General features: G+C 41.0%; 1 protein-coding gene across 1 annotated transcript in view; it reads right to left on the bottom strand.

Annotated features, from left to right (window-relative positions):
- The window catches only part of ZNF451 (zinc finger protein 451), a 48233-nt gene extending 31034 nt beyond the window's left edge, over positions 1 to 17199 (bottom strand). The window contains exons 1-7 of the mRNA XM_076332978.1: positions 16948 to 17199; positions 16047 to 16127; positions 6955 to 7038; positions 5612 to 5737; positions 3926 to 4037; positions 3148 to 3298; positions 1660 to 1786 (exon numbers count right to left, since the gene is read on the bottom strand). Coding sequence (XP_076189093.1) covers positions 1660 to 1786; positions 3148 to 3298; positions 3926 to 4037; positions 5612 to 5737; positions 6955 to 7038; positions 16047 to 16124 — 678 coding nt within the window. The 5' untranslated portion in view covers positions 16125 to 16127; positions 16948 to 17199. The remainder of the gene's footprint in view (positions 1 to 1659; positions 1787 to 3147; positions 3299 to 3925; positions 4038 to 5611; positions 5738 to 6954; positions 7039 to 16046; positions 16128 to 16947) is intronic.
- Between the last annotated feature and the right edge of the window lie 1603 nt (positions 17200 to 18802).

Here is an 18802-nt window from a genome sequence, read left to right as displayed (position 1 = left end):
CAAGAAACCACTCCCAGTTCTCCTCATGTCCTTCCATTCCTCTGTCCCTTCTGTGGTAATATTTTCACTTTTAGGTTTTCAGCTACCACATCTATGTGTATCTACAGCCTACCCCCATATGCACTTCAGCTCATGAGACACAAGGGACTGGCCAAACTGCCACTGTCAAACTCAGCTACTCATCCTTACCACACTGGCAACTTTTCCATTCCCTTCTTGCACCACTGGGAGCAACCACCTTCCCCAGGAACTATGGGCTCCACCAATTCTTAGCTAGTCCCTTTACCCTGCTCTCAGAAAACGCTCCTTCTGTCATTAAAGCAGCTGTTTTTCCTCATGTCAGTTCTTCCCTAATCTTGCTAACCTCCAACTTCTCAAAATGCTGCTCCTCAGAGTAGCCTGACAGGCCCATGACTTATCGAAGTCAGCTCCTTCCACCCCCTTTGCCCTCTACATCAACTTCAGATCTCTGCCTTCAGGGCAAAAATCCTTTAATTTTGCTTCTGATGTTTTTTGCTTACTCCTTTCTTATGTCACTCAAAGAATCTTCATGATATGCTTATGCTTTCTTCCACAGCTTTGTTTAGGATTATCTCCCCATCCTTACACACCAAAATAATCCCATCTTCTTGCCTGCTGCAAGAGCCACTCCCTTCCCCAAACTTGTCTAACTCCTGCTAATGCCCCTGGACACACCACAGGCACACAACTTGGAAGCAATGGAAAAAGAGCAGGGACAAACTATGATGCAGTCTTTCAAGCTTGTCAGGTATGACTATGCATCAGGAGTTACTACTACTAGCTAATAGTCATCCAATTTTCAGAGTATCTAAAACTTCCCCTGAATTTAACACAGCTTCTGGAGACTCTGTGGGTACACAACAATATTTATTAAACCACTAAACTTTGAAAATGCTATCTATTATCTAATTCAACACCAGACTGCTTAAATGAAACCATGCACCCAGAAGATAACACCTGTGCATCTGTCATTGAACTGAGAGGTTTTACAGTGGTAAGTTAAGAACAGAAGAGAAAGAGAGAGCATTATCAAAAAAAAAAAGAAGTGAAAAGAGTGGTGGTAGGGAGGAACAACAGAAAAAAAGCAAATACTATTAGCTTATATTCAAATCATAACTCAAATGTTAAGATTATCCTTTTCCCTTCTGTAAGTTAACTAGTGAGTAGCAGCAAATACATCTGTCAGAGACTGGAAACAGAAGAAAGAGTTGAATCTGAATCACTCAAGTTTCTCATTCTGTTGCCTTTTTCTCCCTCATCGCCTTTCTGCCGCTTCTCTTTACCATCACTTATTTCACCCTAACTTCTCGCCTTTATCTTTCATAGTTTTGGAGATGCAAAAAAAGAGAATACTTTTTGACAGCACCAATAGAGGGACAAGAGGTTCAAGACAGAACTATGGTCCTCTCGAAAGTACGCTGGAAAGTACAACCTAATGGTCAGATCTAATGGGAGTACTGTCAGGATACACCAGGTGTTTGAAATACAGCAGAATAAGAAAAACTATCTTGAAGACTAAAAGAAGAGAGAGGGGAGAGAAAGAGGGTTAAAAGGAAAAAAATATCAGTGCATAATTATACATCTTGAAAACGCTCTACTACATTCAGTCAGGAGAGTTACTTATCCTTATGATCTTGCCTTAGATAAAAGATGATCACTGTACTGCTGAGAGGTTGAAAATCTTTTGCAGCATATCACACAGGCAACAGCATTATTTGGGGGTCCATGTAATGTGACTGTTGGGTCACAAGGAGAATGATCAAACCTGGAAAGGAAGAAATAATTAACAAACTAGTCCCCTCTAAATAGTCAAAATGTTTTTTTAATGGGAAAAATTCTGTCTTTTGAAGCTGTTGGACAAGAACCTATCAAATCAACCTAAACTGTAAAATTCCTCACTTCCCCTATTATTAACTGTATCAGTTGAAGTATCCTGTAAAGAGGTGATTCTCCCTGCAGCTTACCTGTTATAATGACCACTTTACAGAGGAATCATACTGTTTTTAAGAGCAAGAGAACTAACAAAGCCTTGATTTCCTACAGAGGGATTTAAAAAATTTATTTATTTTTACCTCCCTGCACTAGTTCTAGCTGGGATGGAGTTAATTTTCTTCGTAGCAGCTTGTACGGTGCTGTGTTTTGGATTTTTGAACAAGTGTTGATAGCACACGGATGTTTCAGCTATTGCTGAGCAGTGCTTGCACAGCGTCAAGACTTCCTCTGCTTTTCAGACTGCCCCGCCAGCGAGTAGGCTGGGGCTAGGCAAGATGTTGAGAGGGGACACAGCTGGGACAGCTGACCTCAACTGACCAAAGGGATATTCCATACCATATGACGCCGTGCTCAGCAATAAAAGCTGGGTGAAGGATAAAGGGGCGATGTTCGGAGTGATGGCATTTGTCTTCCCAAGTAACCGTTATGTATGATAAAGCCCTGCCCAGCAATGGGAATTCCTTATTTTGCTTTGCTTGCGTGCGCTGCTTTTGCTTTAGTTATTAAACTGTTTTTATTTCAGCCCAGTTTTCTCCCTTTTACCCTTCTGATTCTCTTCCTCATCGAAATGTGGGGGGAGTGAGTGAGCAGCTGTGTGGGGCTGAGCTGCCTAGCAGGGTTAACCCGCAACGCTCCCCTCAGCTTCTCTCCTTACCATCTTCCCCATGACACATTCACTAGTTAAAACGCAGTATATGCTGGAATTGACCCCAGACACAGTGAGGGCTGACTAGCGATGATCAGCTATGAACAGATGTCTGGCCTATAGCTCTTGCTCCTCTTTCCCTTCATTAGGGGCATTTTTTTAATCTTAATATCGAGTTGTATACATTAGCCTTTTGCTCTTTTTCAAGTTTGGATGAAGAAATAACAGAACCGGAGAACAGAAATCTTGTTTCTCAAAAAAAATATTAAAAATGCTCAACAAGAGGAAGAAACCAATTCTGATTGAAAACAAAAAAACAACCAACCAGGAAGTTCCTCACATCATCTATATAAAATCCATTAACATATTAATCTGCTCTCAAATGGAATTTTGTCACTATAGGCAGTTTAAAGTAGACTTGATGCTGACATCCTAAGTTCAAGCGTGTTCTTTCATTATTATTTCTTACTCTTGCACTATGTCCTTACCTTTGAAGGTGACCTAGGAGAAGATGTCCATTATCAAACTCTCTGTTGCAATGCATCACAGGACAAGATATGGGACTGCTGTTGACTTGCATCTGACCTGCCCTCTTATAAATACCCCTTTTTCCACTGTTAACGGTGCCTGGTTTGAGACCTGTGTTATCAAACAAAGCACTTATCCAGAATCTGAATTATAGAGGCTTGAGAAAACAAACAAAATAACACACAAGTCCTAAAGCATTTAAAAATCAAGTTGTATCAATTCTTAAAAGCAAGTTAACAATGCACTGTAACTCAATCCTACTGCAGTAAGTCTGCTCTTTCAGTTGAAGAATCTGTCTCTTCAATCCCCAGCAGGATTACTTTTCAAACACTTTGACACCCTTCCTCCAGGTCCTCCAGGCAATATTTTAAATTGATTGAATTTCCTGAAGTTATACTTACTTATGTAGACATCTTCCTGAGCAACAGTTCAACACTAATATTTTTCCTTCTAGCAACTTTGCTTATGTAAGTAGTTAACACTGCCTTAGTGGTTTTTAGACTTTGTATATTAAATTTTTTAAGCAGCAAAACATTAGAATAATAGCTTTTATGGAAGTGAGTGTATAAGAACTTTCAAATGCCACACTCTAGCAAAGTTAATATTGTCAGATTTGGTTATGCATAAGAGGCACCTGCAAGCTCAATGTCGGTACTGCTCAATGCAATTATCACATGTTCTATTCTGCAATGCACAATTTAAAAAACGTATCACTGAAACTTAGCTTCCTATTCTTACCTGGCATTTTTAACCACTGGTCCACACATAATCTTGCAGCTTCTGTGTCACTGTGTTCCCGAATAAATTCTAGTTCTTGCAACCCGTGAGCATATTGGGAATCAACTTTCTCCTGAAGGGGAAAACGTATCAGGCAAGGTGGCGATCAAATTTAAATATAAAATTTAAAAAATAAAAATTAAAAAATTTCAAGATTAAGTATGTATACCAAAGTTTACATATGGGTCTCTAAAAATCTAATGAAAAAAAACCACAAAAACCTAAGGGGGGGGTGGGGGGGGTGCGGAAACTTACAACTTGACTGACTTCTATATAATACAATAAAGATGGAATGTAACAACAATTAAAAAAATTGAAAAACAGTACTAATTTTTGTGCCCTTAATAAAAGCTACAGTTTATGTCAATTTACTTTTACTGCACCTACTGAAGTTTCTGAAGCATGTCCATAATCAAGAAGATTTTTAAGATAAGATTATAAAAAGAAACAAATAATAATGAAATTAAAAAAAAAAAAGGGCAACACAAAATGATTATTGAAACCAGAAAGTCAATTTATTCCACTGCCGAGGCAAAAAAAAAAAAGAAAGAAAAAAGGCAGTTTCACTTTGAAGAGTAATTTTAATTCTGCAGATTGCATTACCTGATGAAGAGTGAGGAGCCGCCCAGCAGGAAAATATTCATCATTAACAAAAGGATTTTTTAGCCTTCATTCTCAGACTACTTTAAAAGCTACACAGCTATCTCTGACTCCACTTTACAGTTGAAAAACTGTATGTGGAGACATTAACAGATTGCCAAATTCTAAGTGGAGGAGACAGGAGAGGGATGTAGGCCTCTGGACTTCAAGACTACCTTGGACTATATTTAACAGCCTTTTACTCTGTTGTATTACAGTTGCATAGTCTATTGTAGACTATAACAAGCTATAACTATAGTACAATTATGTGATTTTAAAAGCCATTAACAGTGTTCAGAAAATTACGCTGCAAAGTCAGCATGTTCCACAAATACTGGATTTGCATTTGTCCCTGTTGAATTTCATGAGGTTCTTGTAAGCCCATTCCTTCAAGCTGTCCAGGTCCCACTGATAGCAGGCCTACCTTCAAGCCTATTGACTGCACCTCCCAGTTTGTAATAAACATAAAAAAATCTATGCCTTTCAAATGGTTGCACAATACAATTAATAGGAATCAACTTTAAAATTATGCCTTATACATGGAAAATTTTATGTCATTATAAAATATTACCTGATACAGAGATTTAATGTGACAAATAGCTTCCCAAAAATCTCAGACAAAAGCAGGCAGATAACTAGGTTTGCTGCATGGTGGTTTCTGATAACTGTTATTTTTCAATTATTTAACCAGAAAAATTGATGCTAAGGTCCCTCTGCTATACATACAAACAAGAGAAGAAGTTTTTGCCATTGGCTTGCATGAAGTTTGGGGTTTTTTTTCCCCCCCTTAGGAACTGCAGTAAGACTAGCAAATTGATCAGTTAAAAGCCACTGAAGGGACAAAGTCTGTATTATGTTTCAAATGATGCCCCAGAAGCAAAAATCTCTAGTTGCTAGGACCAGGTCTGGCTCACCAATCTTTTTATTTAGTTAGTAGTGAAAACACACACACTCATGACTACGAGGCCTGTATTATGCAATGCTACTGAAACAAAATACGTCCAGTACCTTAAAGGCTTTGTTTTTCTCTTCTTTTTGCTGTTTTTCTACTTCAACATGGCGTGCCAGACGATCCAAGGTTGACGCAACTCGTTCTTTCTGATAGTCAATGTGATCTTTACGCTTTGTATTTCTCTACAATTGAAAAGTTAAACTTTTATTTGGTAATTGTTAAGTAACAGGCACTAATACAGTGAAAAGTGATGCCCAAGCATCAGGACGTAATTCAGTACAGACACTCCAATCCTAAGTTCCATGACCTATCTTGCTAGTTTTCTCTTCCTATTTACCAGTATCTGTAACTTCTGTTAAAAAACAAAACAACCCCCACTCCCCTACATATTCAAGGCAATTCAACATCAACGTTAGTCTCATCAAAGCACTAGAAGGAACATGGATGATTGTGCTGGGTGTCCTAGAAGTCTCCAACAAATTAAAAATTAAGTAAATTCTTCTAAGTAGGTAAACAAAATTCCTAAAGATTTCAAAGCCAACGTGCAGCCCATCTGAAAAACTGAGAACTGATACCATTCTTGCTCTAAGACATTGCCCGGTATTTTCAGAAAGGCAGATCATTAGCTTTTTCTAGCGTAAGGGACAGGCCATACACTGTAGTTTGCTCCTGCTACACGATCAGCTCTAGCAGTCATCACTGTGGAGTGAGCCTGTGCACGTACAGAAGACCCATCTTTCCTTAAGAACCAGGTTTATTACACAGCCTCTAGTGCAACACTGGAAAACAGAAGTCAAGAGATGGCCACTGCTGCCAAAAACAACTCTAGTAGAGTCATTCTCAGTCACTGTCCCTCTCAAAGGCCCCGCAGAGTAAGCGCAATAAGCTTGGGGGATACATGAACTGACCAGCCTGCTTCTGACTCATACATTCTTAGGAGGCATTATGAAGAATAAGGCTGAGTTAAGACCAGGTTGTCATCAGAATAAGGTCCTCCAACCTATAAACTGCTCCTAAAAAGTTGTTTTAGAAGGAAAAGGCCTGGGAGTAGGCCAGATACATTTGCAGGCTAGAGACTGGACACACTGACTTCTGAGGTCACTTGTAAAGTGACCTTTTCTTTGACACACTTGCTAAAACCACTCCAAGCCAACTAAAAGTTCCAAGTCCATTTCAAGAAGGCAAAAAATGGCTCTCGAAAAAACGAAGCGTTGGCATTCTTGCCTTCGACTCAACAGTAGGTAAAAATGAAGAGACTTTAATGTTGGTTTATTTATTTATTACTTGTTAAAAATACCTCTAACAAGTTTTTTGTGAAGAGTAACTGATGGGAAAAAATACAAGAGACTAGTTATTTTATTCAAATGAGAAGTCCCAAAATACATTACAACATACTCACGTGAACATAAGAACTGCTGTTAGGTTCTTCATCCTCACTACTGACAAGATCAATGCATTCAAGTACAGGTCTTAAAGGTCCTTCCTGAAAAAAAGTGTTAAAAACACACACACACAAAAGCATTAAATTGGCTTCCTCAGAGATAAAACGTTGGATGCATTACAGCACATTGTCAGCATTAGCAATACCTGAAGGAGAATTTCATCAAGGTTTCAAGAGGGTGCAGTAATGAAATTCCTGCATGGCAGCTTTTCCACTTAACAGACTAATCCACAAAATTGGTAAAACATGCAAATAAATAAGTATTCACAAATAATTAAAATATCAACTTAACATATAGGTATCAACTAGGAAAAAAAAATCAAATTAACAGTCTTGGCTTGCTTAATAACCTTATATTCTTCACCTTCTCAGTCAACTTAGATCTACATTTTTAAAGATACACAACTTGCGCCATTAATTCAATGGTAATAGGGTAGCAAGCTGTTACCAAGAGAGGAACAGTCTTAAATTTCACTAAGCAACGCTAAATAGTTTCTCAGGGTTTGTTTTGGTTTTGTTTGTTTTGAAAAGACACAAATTAAATTCCAACTCCAAAAATGTGGTGGGTTGACCTTGGCTGGACGCCAGACCCAATACAAAAAGAAATTAAATTCCTTAGGCATTTCAAACATTAAGAAAGTGGGAAACAGTTTCATACACATTTAAGCCCTGAAGGCTACCGCTTTGTCCTGGTTTCAGCTGGGATAGAGTTGATTTTCTTCCTAGTAGCTGGCACAGTGCTGTGTTTTGGATTTAGCATGAGAATAATGTTGATAACACACTGATGTTTTAGTTGTTGCTACGTAGTGCTTACACCAGTCAAGGACCTTTCAGCTTCCCGTGCCCTGCCAGCGAGAAGCTGGGAGGGGGCACAGCCAGGACAGCTGACCCAAACTGGCCAAAGGGATATTCCATACCATGTGACATCATGCTCAGTACATAAACTGGGGGAAAGCTGGCCGGGGCGGGCCACTGCTCGGGGACTGGCTGGGCATCGTTTGGCCGGTGGTGAGCAACTGCATTGTACATCACTTGCTTTGTATAGTCTATCATCATTATTATTTTATTTCAATTATTAGACTTTATCTCAACCCACGAGTTTTCTCACTTTTACTCTTCCGATTCTCTCCCCCATCCCACCGGGGGGGGGAGGGGGGAAGGGGAAGGCGGGCACAGGGAGAGTGAGCAAGCAGCTGCGTGGTGCTCAGTTGCTGGCTGAAGTTAAACCACAACACTTTCTGAGCAGATATTCCATAACCGGGTTACAAGTGTCTTCTCTGTACTGGAATCACAATAAGGGGGAAGGTCATTTTATTTTAAAAGAAAACACATTTCACACCATTCACACCACATACTCAAAAGCACAGAGACACACGTCCAAATAGTCTGTCCAGCATTCAGCTGCAAAGATGTGCATCCAGGAAGCCTGGTCAGGACTCCATGCAGCAATATGGAGGACAGAGGACCCTGGCTATCAACAAGTACTTCGGACTTCTCTATTCTTCCTAGCTTGGCAGCCACGTGCTCCTTTTGCATATTTCCAATCTTTTGTCTCTCTCCATGCTGCCCCTCCTCTGTGAGTCACTAAAGGTTATTGATTGTTTTTGTCTCCTCCTTAGGATGTCTTAAGGCTCTAGCCTTGATCTTTGTCTTCTGCAATCACCTTAATGGTTTAAGCCTGGTTTTAATTTGTGTGAATGCTGTCCCTTGCTTTCCTTATCTGAGTGTCTTCAGAAACTTCGTGTAGATGGTCTGTGACCTCAATGACCTGCTAGTCTAGGTAGTATCAACACCAGTTGATTTACACGCCTTCATATGACTCCTTTTTTCCCATTCTGTCTGGTGCTTCCACATGCTCACATGCACACGCGTGTGTGTATATTCCCATTCACTCTCCATTCATACCAATTTTAACATTTCTACTACAGGCTTCTGGTTGGCACAAATACGTGGAAAATATATGGATATTTGAAAAAGCAAACGGAGAAGAAAAATTAAAATCAGCAACCCAAACTAAGCACATAGGTCGTAAGTTTTTTAAAGAAGATGTACAAAACAATGTCTAGAGCTCCATCCACACTCACTGCGACAAGTCTTCAGTTTTTGAAGGCAAAAAAAGAAGCACTATGTCCACATAGGCTGATGTCATGCAAAAAAACCCCCTGTATCATGCTACAACATTATCACATGCCAACTAAATAATCAGTATAATGAACATGAAACAGGATGAGTAAGCCTACATACACCAAACAACAATATTCCTAGTGGTCCCACGTGTATACATCTTCAGTGAGAGGCAAAGTTAACTAAAATCTCCAGATGCCATAAAAAGTTTCCCATCCAAATTCTGAAAGTTATTATCTAACTTCAAAGTAAGTAAATCAAAACCAAAAGATAGTTTAAGTTTTTGGTAGGGGGGTGGTGGTGGTTGGTTTTTTTAAAAGTCTGTACATGCAATGCCATCTACCTCATATGACATAGAGTTTTTGACTGAACTGCAGTATTAGCCATTTGTCTGGCAATATTGCTGGCAGATACCACAGAGCTGTTGTATACTCCAAAGGTATTCTTTATTTGTTAGAAAGTTAAATTTTCTAGGCAGAAGGACTTCCGATAGTCAGCAGACTGACTTCTTGAAGAGGTGCAGTACTATTATCCACCATCTCTGCCATACATTTGCAAATGTCCTCAATGTCTTAACAATCAACCAACTAGGGCAAGCTAGGAAGATTTATTGCCTCATGAGAAGTAGCGAAGAGCAGCATGCAATTCTCTGCTGTCCTTACTACATTTCATTCTTTACATTCTTCCACCTTTCAAGGCTGTAAAGCTGTTCAGCTGGCCAGGCATAAACAGTCCTCACTGTCTCACTGGGGAGGAAAAGGGATGAGATCTTGGACAGATGACAAAAGCTTATATGAATCAAGCTGCAGGCCTCAAATTACCCCATAAGAATGCTTAACTTTTTATGATTAAATAAATAAAGAGAACATGGTTTTCTAAATGAAATCTAAAAAAAAAATCCATGACAGATTTGCTTTTGTAGAAACTGACCACCTCTATAAACTTACAAGAAATTAAATCTTTATTAAACAACAGGTGTTAGCAAGTAACAGTTCAAAGACACACTCAGAGCACCTGACTGTCCAATCAGTTCAATAATGTGTTTTGAAGTGTTCAACTCTGATCCTAACAGCTGTAGCTTCTTCAAATGCAGAGATTTTCCTTATTTCTGTTTACTTACTCCCTGGGTTCAGCAACTAATTAGAAGTTAGGAAATTGGCAGCTGAAAAGCAGAGTAAGTTGGTTTCAAGCCTAGGAAGTTCTAGTGACCAGAACAGTAAATTCAATTTAACACAAGTAATATTACACTTATTTACATGTTGTTTGCATACACAAAACACTTTTTTCTCCCAAATTCCGTGCCTCTTACTACACAATTTTTGTGTACTACTACTTTTTGGGTTGCATTCCAATTTGAACACAAATGCAGTATGGTAATTCTTTAAAATGACTCCTCAAAGATATACACCCTTATTTTCCACAAAAATAAAATGGGGGGGGGGGGTGGGTGGGGGTGGAACAAACCACCACACCATCTGCCTACATTCACTCCTGAATAATAAATGCTATATTTGGGACTTGCATTATTTTGCATTATTTAGGCTAGTTTATGTTTCATTGGTTGGTAGTTTAACCTTTAGATGAAGATTAAAAACAAATACTGAAATTAAGAGTGTAAGAACTACAATCCTGGGTCCGATCAAGAACTCATCTGCACTACAAAAGATTATGTTGAGAAAGTAAACTGTTTTCCCCAATTCTTATAAACCTATCCCAAGTATATCCACTCAGCAACTGCTTAAGTCAATATATGAGAAACCTTGATTGAAAGCCATCATTATATGTCAAAACACTGGTTTAGATCCATCCCAGCTGAGTGCCATTACATAAAAAAGACTCCAAATACTACTTCTAAAGAGACAGGGATTTCAGCCTGGGCTCGTCCTGACAGCAGTGCTCCTCTCTGCCAAAAAGTGTTCATACCAAAATGAAAGCAGAAGTTCAAAGCCTCTTTATTCAGTGGCCCAAGATGGAAATCATCCTCATGGAGGGAGACTGAGCTTAGGACTACTCTCCCCTTTAAACGTTCACAGAGGCCTTCTGAGTATTTCATGCAAGCCATAGCTTCAGATGGCCTTTCTGTATTTTTAATCTTGATTGGAGAAGTAGCACCAGGTGAAATATCCTTTTTCCAGCAAGAGAGAGCAGGTATTGCTAGCAAACATTTCCAATTGATACTGCAGTACCACACGCAGGGAAAGTTCTCAACAGCAGGAATTTAGCTTTTGCTCTGTTGGCTCACCTCCGCACAGGGTGAGTCCCAAATTGAAAGTTAAGAGAAGTTGAATTTCTTAATTTTTTCCAACTGGTTAAACTAAATAGTAACATAATGCAAAGATAGTGCCAACCCTGAGGATTCCATCACTGTAGAAGAGTTAAGAAGCCGAGGATCAGTTAGTTTCATCCAACTCTTTGTACCTCCCCCACAAGATGAACACGATCAGCTGAAAAGTATCTTGGCATGAAAGAGCCTGAGATTACAGAAGAAACAACATGGACAAGCACTCAATGAACAGCTGAAAGTTGTGGCCTCTCTAGCTGACTATACTGGCATACTTGGCACCCTGAAAGCCATCAATGCTCAGTACTAAGATATGGTCAGTCTTCACATCTTATAAGCAGATCCTTCACATTCAAAAAACCTCAAAAAACCCAAACACCCCTCCCATGCTCCACTTCTCAATTATGTCTCTAAACAATCTTCAAAAGCCACTCTTTTCACCAACCAACAGCCACGCCACTGAACAATAAACCAATGGCTAAATTGCAGCTATTTCGGTTACTAGAAGAATTTCTAGTTTTAATTGATAGAAAATTATCTTTTGAGTCTCCAGGCAGCTGTGGTGCCTCTGCTGTTATTCATAGCTTTGGTTGAAAGCATTAACATTAAATCAACAAAGCTGTAATTTCACTATGCTATGCAAAATACCAATTGTAACAGTTAATATAATCAAATCTGTTTAATTGGTGGCTGGTAAAGATGGAGTCTCATATTCATCTCCATGGACAGTTTCTTCTCAAGGAGTTCTGTCAAGCCCATTTTTACTGCCCCCAGAAGTTTTCTCAAAGAGTCCTAAGCTATGGTCTCACTTTCTTCCCCTCCCTCATTTCGATCAATCTCTGGGTAATCAGGCCTAGCTAACAGACACCTCGTCCACTGATACATCATGTAAGGTTTTTGGTTTGTTTGTTCCATTTTTAGCTTTACGCACATTCAGACCAAATAGCCAGTTTACTTAAAAAGCACAATTAAACTTTTGCATAGTTATATACACACTAGCATACAGAAAGCATGAAACTAGCTCTCAATATATGTGACCACAGACTTAACATATCTTCGCCAAAATAATTATGCGAGCATAATTGTGTATACACATGTAAACACACAAATTATCATGGAACAAGCTTACATTAAAATAAACTTTAAGAAATCGGACACAAGTTGTACTATTCGTGCTCTAAATCTTTGTCCCAGCAGATTTCCAACTTTAAGACTGCTGAGTAACTGACCAATGTTGTGAACCAACATGCACTTAGAAAGTTTTGATTTCTGTAACCTAGCAAATACAAAAATCCAAATCCTTGGCTGACTTGGGCTGCGAGCAAAAATAAAAGTCCTGCTTCAGAGATGCTTTGTAACACCTCTACAATTTTATTCTGTTCCTGCTGTGATGCAACTGAAAGCCAGAGAGACAAATACTTGAGTCTGTATATCTAATATTTAACACCTCAAGGCGAAAGGAAACAAAACATTTAAATAGTAACTATCATGTTTCAGCAAATCCCTTGATTTTTGTATATCCCAGGGCCAAGCGTTCTTCAGATATCATTTTTATTGGAAAACAACAATTACAAGGAAAACCAAAAACTTTACATGTTCCTTAAGACCTCTGTAGGAACTCAAAGAACTGCCGTTGTTTTTAATGAATCAATTTTTCTAATGTCATTGGTTCCCAAAATAGTCCAGAAGTCCTCTTCAGGTTTGAAATAAAAACAAACATCCATTTGCAAGAAAGTAAGTGGCTGCTCCAACTCTTCCAGGACAGAAAGGGGCAGTATCTTTTGTTATGAAGTGCAGCCAAAACATTGTAAAAAGGACAAGCTGCAAAGTATATGAAGTATGCTTGTTTTTCCTGGATCTCAAATTGAAATCAATTTAGAGCTCATTATTGAATAAACCAGGGCCTATGGAAGTATGTTTTCCTTTGAATTCAGACTTTTGAAATAAAAATCAATAGTGAAGAAAACCTGGCATAAATGTAACATTGCATCAGAAAATGAAAGTAATTTTTAAATACATAGATCTTTTTTCCAGTTGAGTTTTATTTTGGATACATAATCTTTTTATGTACTTAACAAATGTTTACAGAAAATAAACACGAATACCCTCCTTAACAGTGTTTGCTGTTGTAACACAACAAAGGAGTCAGGAGGTATTTAAACACCCCATAAAACTATGTATTATTTTGAGGTTCCACATAGAGTAACAAAGGTAAAAAAAAGCACCTGCCTAGGAAAGCCACCAACTTTATCAGGGATAACTTGTATTTTTTTAAAAAGCAGAATGATGAGCCTCACCTTTAAAGAAATTAGTCAGAAAAAAATATCAGTGGATCGATACCATTAAAAAAACCAAACAAACAAACCAAAACAACTCAGGAGGAGTCCAATGCTTTCAGCGCAGACTGTGGCAACTTGAATAATCTGTCTACTTAAGTGCCATAGACCTCATTAAACCTGTGAAACTCTTCACTCTTGCCTTATCCTTCCCAAGGAAACAGAGTGGGGGCCAAACCATCCTATCCTAAGAAATTAAGCCATTAGGAATAATGGCTTGCATTGTTGATGAAATTATATTTTTCTGCTGGTATGCAAAACTTAGAATTTAATGATTTTAAATGGACAAAATATGTTGTAATGCAGAATTAAAAGGTGAGCAATTATGGAATAACAGTTGGAAGTTTCCTGAATGGGGGTGAATCTGACTGTAAAAGCTCAAAAACTCTGGCAGCAGAAGAGATTACTTTTTCTCCATCAAATGAGGACTTTTTGTCATAGTCCTACAGTAAGACTTCAAACACCCCAAGACAAGTGATTGAAAGGGAAAAAAACAACAACCCCCCCACCAAAAAAACCCCAAACCAAACAAAAAATCCCCACACCAAAAAAAACCCCCAACCTTCAAGAGAAAAAAAAAAAAAGAAGAAAAACACAAGAGATCACATGGCGTACAACTATTTGTTTTCTCTCAGAACGAGCACAGGTTGATATATCCAAGTGGCTTCTCTAATTCAATTTATACAGTACCACCTGGTGCACTGGGTCCTCAGGACATGCAAAAAATAGTACTTCAATGATCAGGTAGCATTCATACACAACATTTATAAAGCTTATACACTTCTAGTCATACACATTATTATATGGAAATGATGATCTAAAGCTAGCCAAATAGTTTAGAAATCCTTTTGCAAAGTCCAAGTTCACGTTCACTCAGAGGAGCAAATGAGAGATCCGAGGACACATTGCTGACATCCGGTGATGGCCAGGGTCACACACCTTTCCCCTTGTATTCGTCAATGACAACGGTAAGCTCCTCACCCCAAGGTACCAATCCTGCACAAACAAGCCTAAGTACAGTCATCTTCCTATATATAGCAGCCTCTCTCAGAAGCAATCATCACTGGGACCACAAAGGCTCTGTATTATCCACAGGCAAAACCAAGGAAAAAGAGGTAGCAGAAGCATTGATTTTAGCAAGTCTCTTTTCTTTCAATTACTGCTCTTGGTGCTCCAGCAGCCCTTCAATCATTACACATTCAAAGCTATACTAGCTTCCTCGTTCTTTGCCCAGTGTTTCAAGAAAATGAAGCTTATACAATCATGCTACACATGAATGCTTGTGTGTGTGTATATAATGTACTTTGAACTCTAATATTAGTCAATTTTGACCAAATCAACTAAAAGACCAAGAAGTCTCAGAGATAATCAACTACTTATATTTTTTGCAAAAATAAACATGTCCCTCATACTTGAGCACCTAAGTACCCCTACAGAAAAAGTTTGTACATTGAACTTTAATCCAACACCATTCAAAACAGGAAAAACAAAACCCATCTGGTTATTGTTCAACATGAAAAATGAGACAAATCCCTAGGAAGCCAGCCATTATTAGTCCTGGCATCAATTAACTACTTGATCTTATTCACATGACTTGTTCCTTAGGAAAAATCATCTTTCTGTTCTTGCATGTATCCCTGCCATCCAGCACCACTTCACTGATGATGGATTGAGGCCAGAACACAGGCAGCATGAAAAACATTCTGCTTTTCTTGGATATTCAACAGATGTAAGTGTCTTAAAGTTACATTCACGTAAGCCACATGTCAACATTAGACTAGGTGTTGTACTGTAGCTATTATACAGCGCTTCACAACTTAAGAAGACTGTTTAAGGCCTCTAGCCCATTATTTCCTTCTTCTTCTAAACAAAGTATAGTGTTTTTTACATTGTTTTGCAGAGTGAGCAGTCCTTTATTTCATTAACTTCAGTGGGACTATTCATGAAGCAAAATGCTATGCAATATGATTACCAGAAAAGTCATCTACAGTGACTTCTCACATACCTCACTGATCACTGTAATCCCCCACTCACCTGCTGGGATACTCAAGTCTATATTCTCTCTATAGGACCAACTGACATCATCTTATACCCTTCCAAAGAAAGGGTAGCTAAAGCTTTAAGATAAACTCGTTATCTGCCACAAAGATTTACAAATTAAATTATCTTTAAATCCAAAAGTAACGCTTTCCATCAAAATATAATCAAGGTCATCAACACAGTACACAAAGACCCCCTCCAATTTATTGGGCTACTGAGAGCATATTTACGATAACAGGTAGTAAGTTTCCAGTTCAAGACCTACTTACTCCAACGAACTCAATCTCATCTTCACTTTCAGAAGTTGATTTACTCTCGTGAATGTTGATAGAGCTACGAGACTCCATTATCTAAACAGAAACAAACCAAAACATACTTCATTTTATTTTGTAATTTTCTTTAACTACACAGCATTTTCCATTTTATGCCTACTTTGGCTTTACAACCTATCTGCACTCAACAAGCCTCTCTATATCATTCACTGACAATTATCAGTAATACCAGAATAAGTGATAACAATTTTGACTCGAACCACGTTACTACACTTTTCCAAATATGCAAAACGTGGCCCAATCTCTACAAAGCATCCCAATACCTATATTCCTCCAGCAGCCATGGCTATAGTGTACAGTGTATAGAGTTCAACAACATGCTTAAGTCTGAACACCTTAACAAGAGACAGACCGGAGCTCTAGCCTAACGGCGCTGTACTACCGCTAGAACACAGAGGACGGTTTAGTAACAGACGCGGAGTGAGTTCAGGCGTAATTAGCAGCTACAGGTATTCTTGATGCCTCTGGCCACTTTAGGACCACAGCAGAGCCAAAAGGCTGAGCTTCCTGCTTCAAAACCAGCGCCGTCCTGCCAAACGGAAGGTCTCCATGAGCGGCGAGGAACCGCGGCCCGCCCGAGGGCGGCCCCGGCAGCACGGACCCACCGAGCGCTTTGCTGACTCACGTTTCGTTACCCGCACGGACACCCCAGCCCCACGACACACCGCCGCAAGGCCGCCCCGCCGCCACAGCTCGGGGTGGGCGGCGGGGGAGGAAGCGGCGGCCTCGCCGGGCGCCCGCTCCTCGCCCGGCCGCTCCGCGGGGGCTGGGTCGCTAAGCGACGGCCCCGCGCCCCTCACAATGCCCCGGCCCCGCCGCAGGCCCCCGCCCCGCTCACCCCGCCGCCGCCGCCGCCAGCACCCGAGGGCACACCAACGCCCCGACCCAGCGCGCCTCCGCTTCCTCTTCAACCCGGGGGCGGCGGGGAGGGGAGAGGTGGGGCGGGAGCGCGGCACGGCTTGCCGGGATTTGTAGTTGCCGCCTGCTTCGCCTCGCTCCCCCTCCTCTTCCCCCATGGCAGGTGCCGGCGCTAGCGCGACAACGCCATGGCGCAGCCCCCCCGCGGCAGTGTTTAGGGGCTCTTTCCTTCAATAACTTCCTGCCTCCCCTCTTCCGCCTTCAATTGCGTTGCACAGAGTTCCTGCTCAAAGGAGGAAAATCCACACGCCGCTTCCGGGGGAGGAGGAGGGCGGCGGCCATTGGGGCTGACAGTGGAGGGGGAGGAAGGCGGGAAAATCGCCTCTCCGCGAAGAGGGTGCGCAGGCCCGGCCGTTAGCGCCGCGCAGAGGCGGCGGGGGCGGCCGCAGCGGGGTAGCCGTTCCGGCTGGCGGCTGGGCGCTGAGCCTGCGTCGCTGTGCGTTTTCAGTCCTCCAGTTTTCAGTGCACCTGTCTGCTTATCCAGCCCAGACATCAACAGCTTCTGTGTGAGGATCTTACAGGAGACGGTGCCAAGGGCCTTAGTGAAGTCCAGATAGACTGCCCATTGCTCTCCCTTCTTCTACCATGCCAGTCACTTTATTATAGAAGTTTATCAAGTTGGTCAAGCATGACTTCCCCTTGGTAATGCCATACTGACAACTGATGATTTTGTTGTCACTGAAGTACCTGGAAATGGTTTCCAGGATTAGCTGACCCATCACCTTACCAGGGATCAGGGTGAGGCTGATCAGCCTGTAGTTCCATGCATCCTCCTTCTTGCCCTTCTTGAAGATGGAGGTGACATTTGCTTTCCTCCAGTCCTCAGGCACCTCTCCTAGCCACCATGATGGATCAAAGATTATCGAGAGTGGCCTCGCAATGACATCTGCCAACTCCCTCAGCACTCGTGGGTGCATCCCATCAGGGCCCATGGACTTACGTACGTCCAGTTTGCTTAAGTATCCCCTGACCTGATCCTCTTCCACCAAAGGTACATCTTCCTTGGTCCAGCCTTTCCCCCTGATCTCTGGGACCTGGGATTCCTGAAGGCTGGTCTTGCTAGTAAAGACTGAGGCAAAGAAGGCATTCAGTAACTCAGCCTTTTCCATGTCCTGTGTCACCAGGTCACCCATTTCATTTAGCAATGGGCCCACATTTTACCTAGTCTTCCTTTTGTCACCTATGTACTTACAGAAGCCATTCTTGTTGTCTTTGACATCCCTGGCTAGATCCAGTTCCAGCTGGGCTTTAACTTTCCTGACTTCATCCCTATATGCTTGGACAATGTTTCTGTATTCCTCCCAGGTTACCCATCCTTGCTTCCACCCTTGGTATGCTTCCTCTTTGTACTTGAGTTTGACCAGGGGCTCCTTATTCATCTACACAGGCCTGGCATTTTTGCCTGACTTCCTATTCACTGGGATGAACAGCTCTTGAGCTTGGAAGAGGTGATCCTTAAATATTAACCAGCTTAAGGCCCCTCTTCCCTCCAGGGCCTTATCCCATGGAACTCTTCCAAGCAGATCTTTGAAGAGGCCTAAGTTCACTCTCCTGAAGTCCAGGGTTGTAAGCCTGCTTTTTACACTCCTCCCTCCCCTCAGGATCCTGAGCTCCACCATGTCGAGGCTGCCTTTGAGCTTCACATTCCCAACAAACCCCTCGTTGGTATGAGGTCCAGCAAAGCACTGCTCTTCATTGGTCCTTGTTGGCTCCTTTATGACTTGGAAGAGGAAGTTAGCAGTGCACTCCAGGAACCTGCTGGATTGCTTATGCCT

This window comes from Aptenodytes patagonicus, chromosome 3 (genome assembly GCF_965638725.1).
Source record: "Aptenodytes patagonicus chromosome 3, bAptPat1.pri.cur, whole genome shotgun sequence".
Taxonomy (NCBI): Eukaryota; Metazoa; Chordata; class Aves; order Sphenisciformes; family Spheniscidae; genus Aptenodytes; species Aptenodytes patagonicus.
This window is presented reverse-complemented; position numbering and strand designations above follow the sequence as displayed.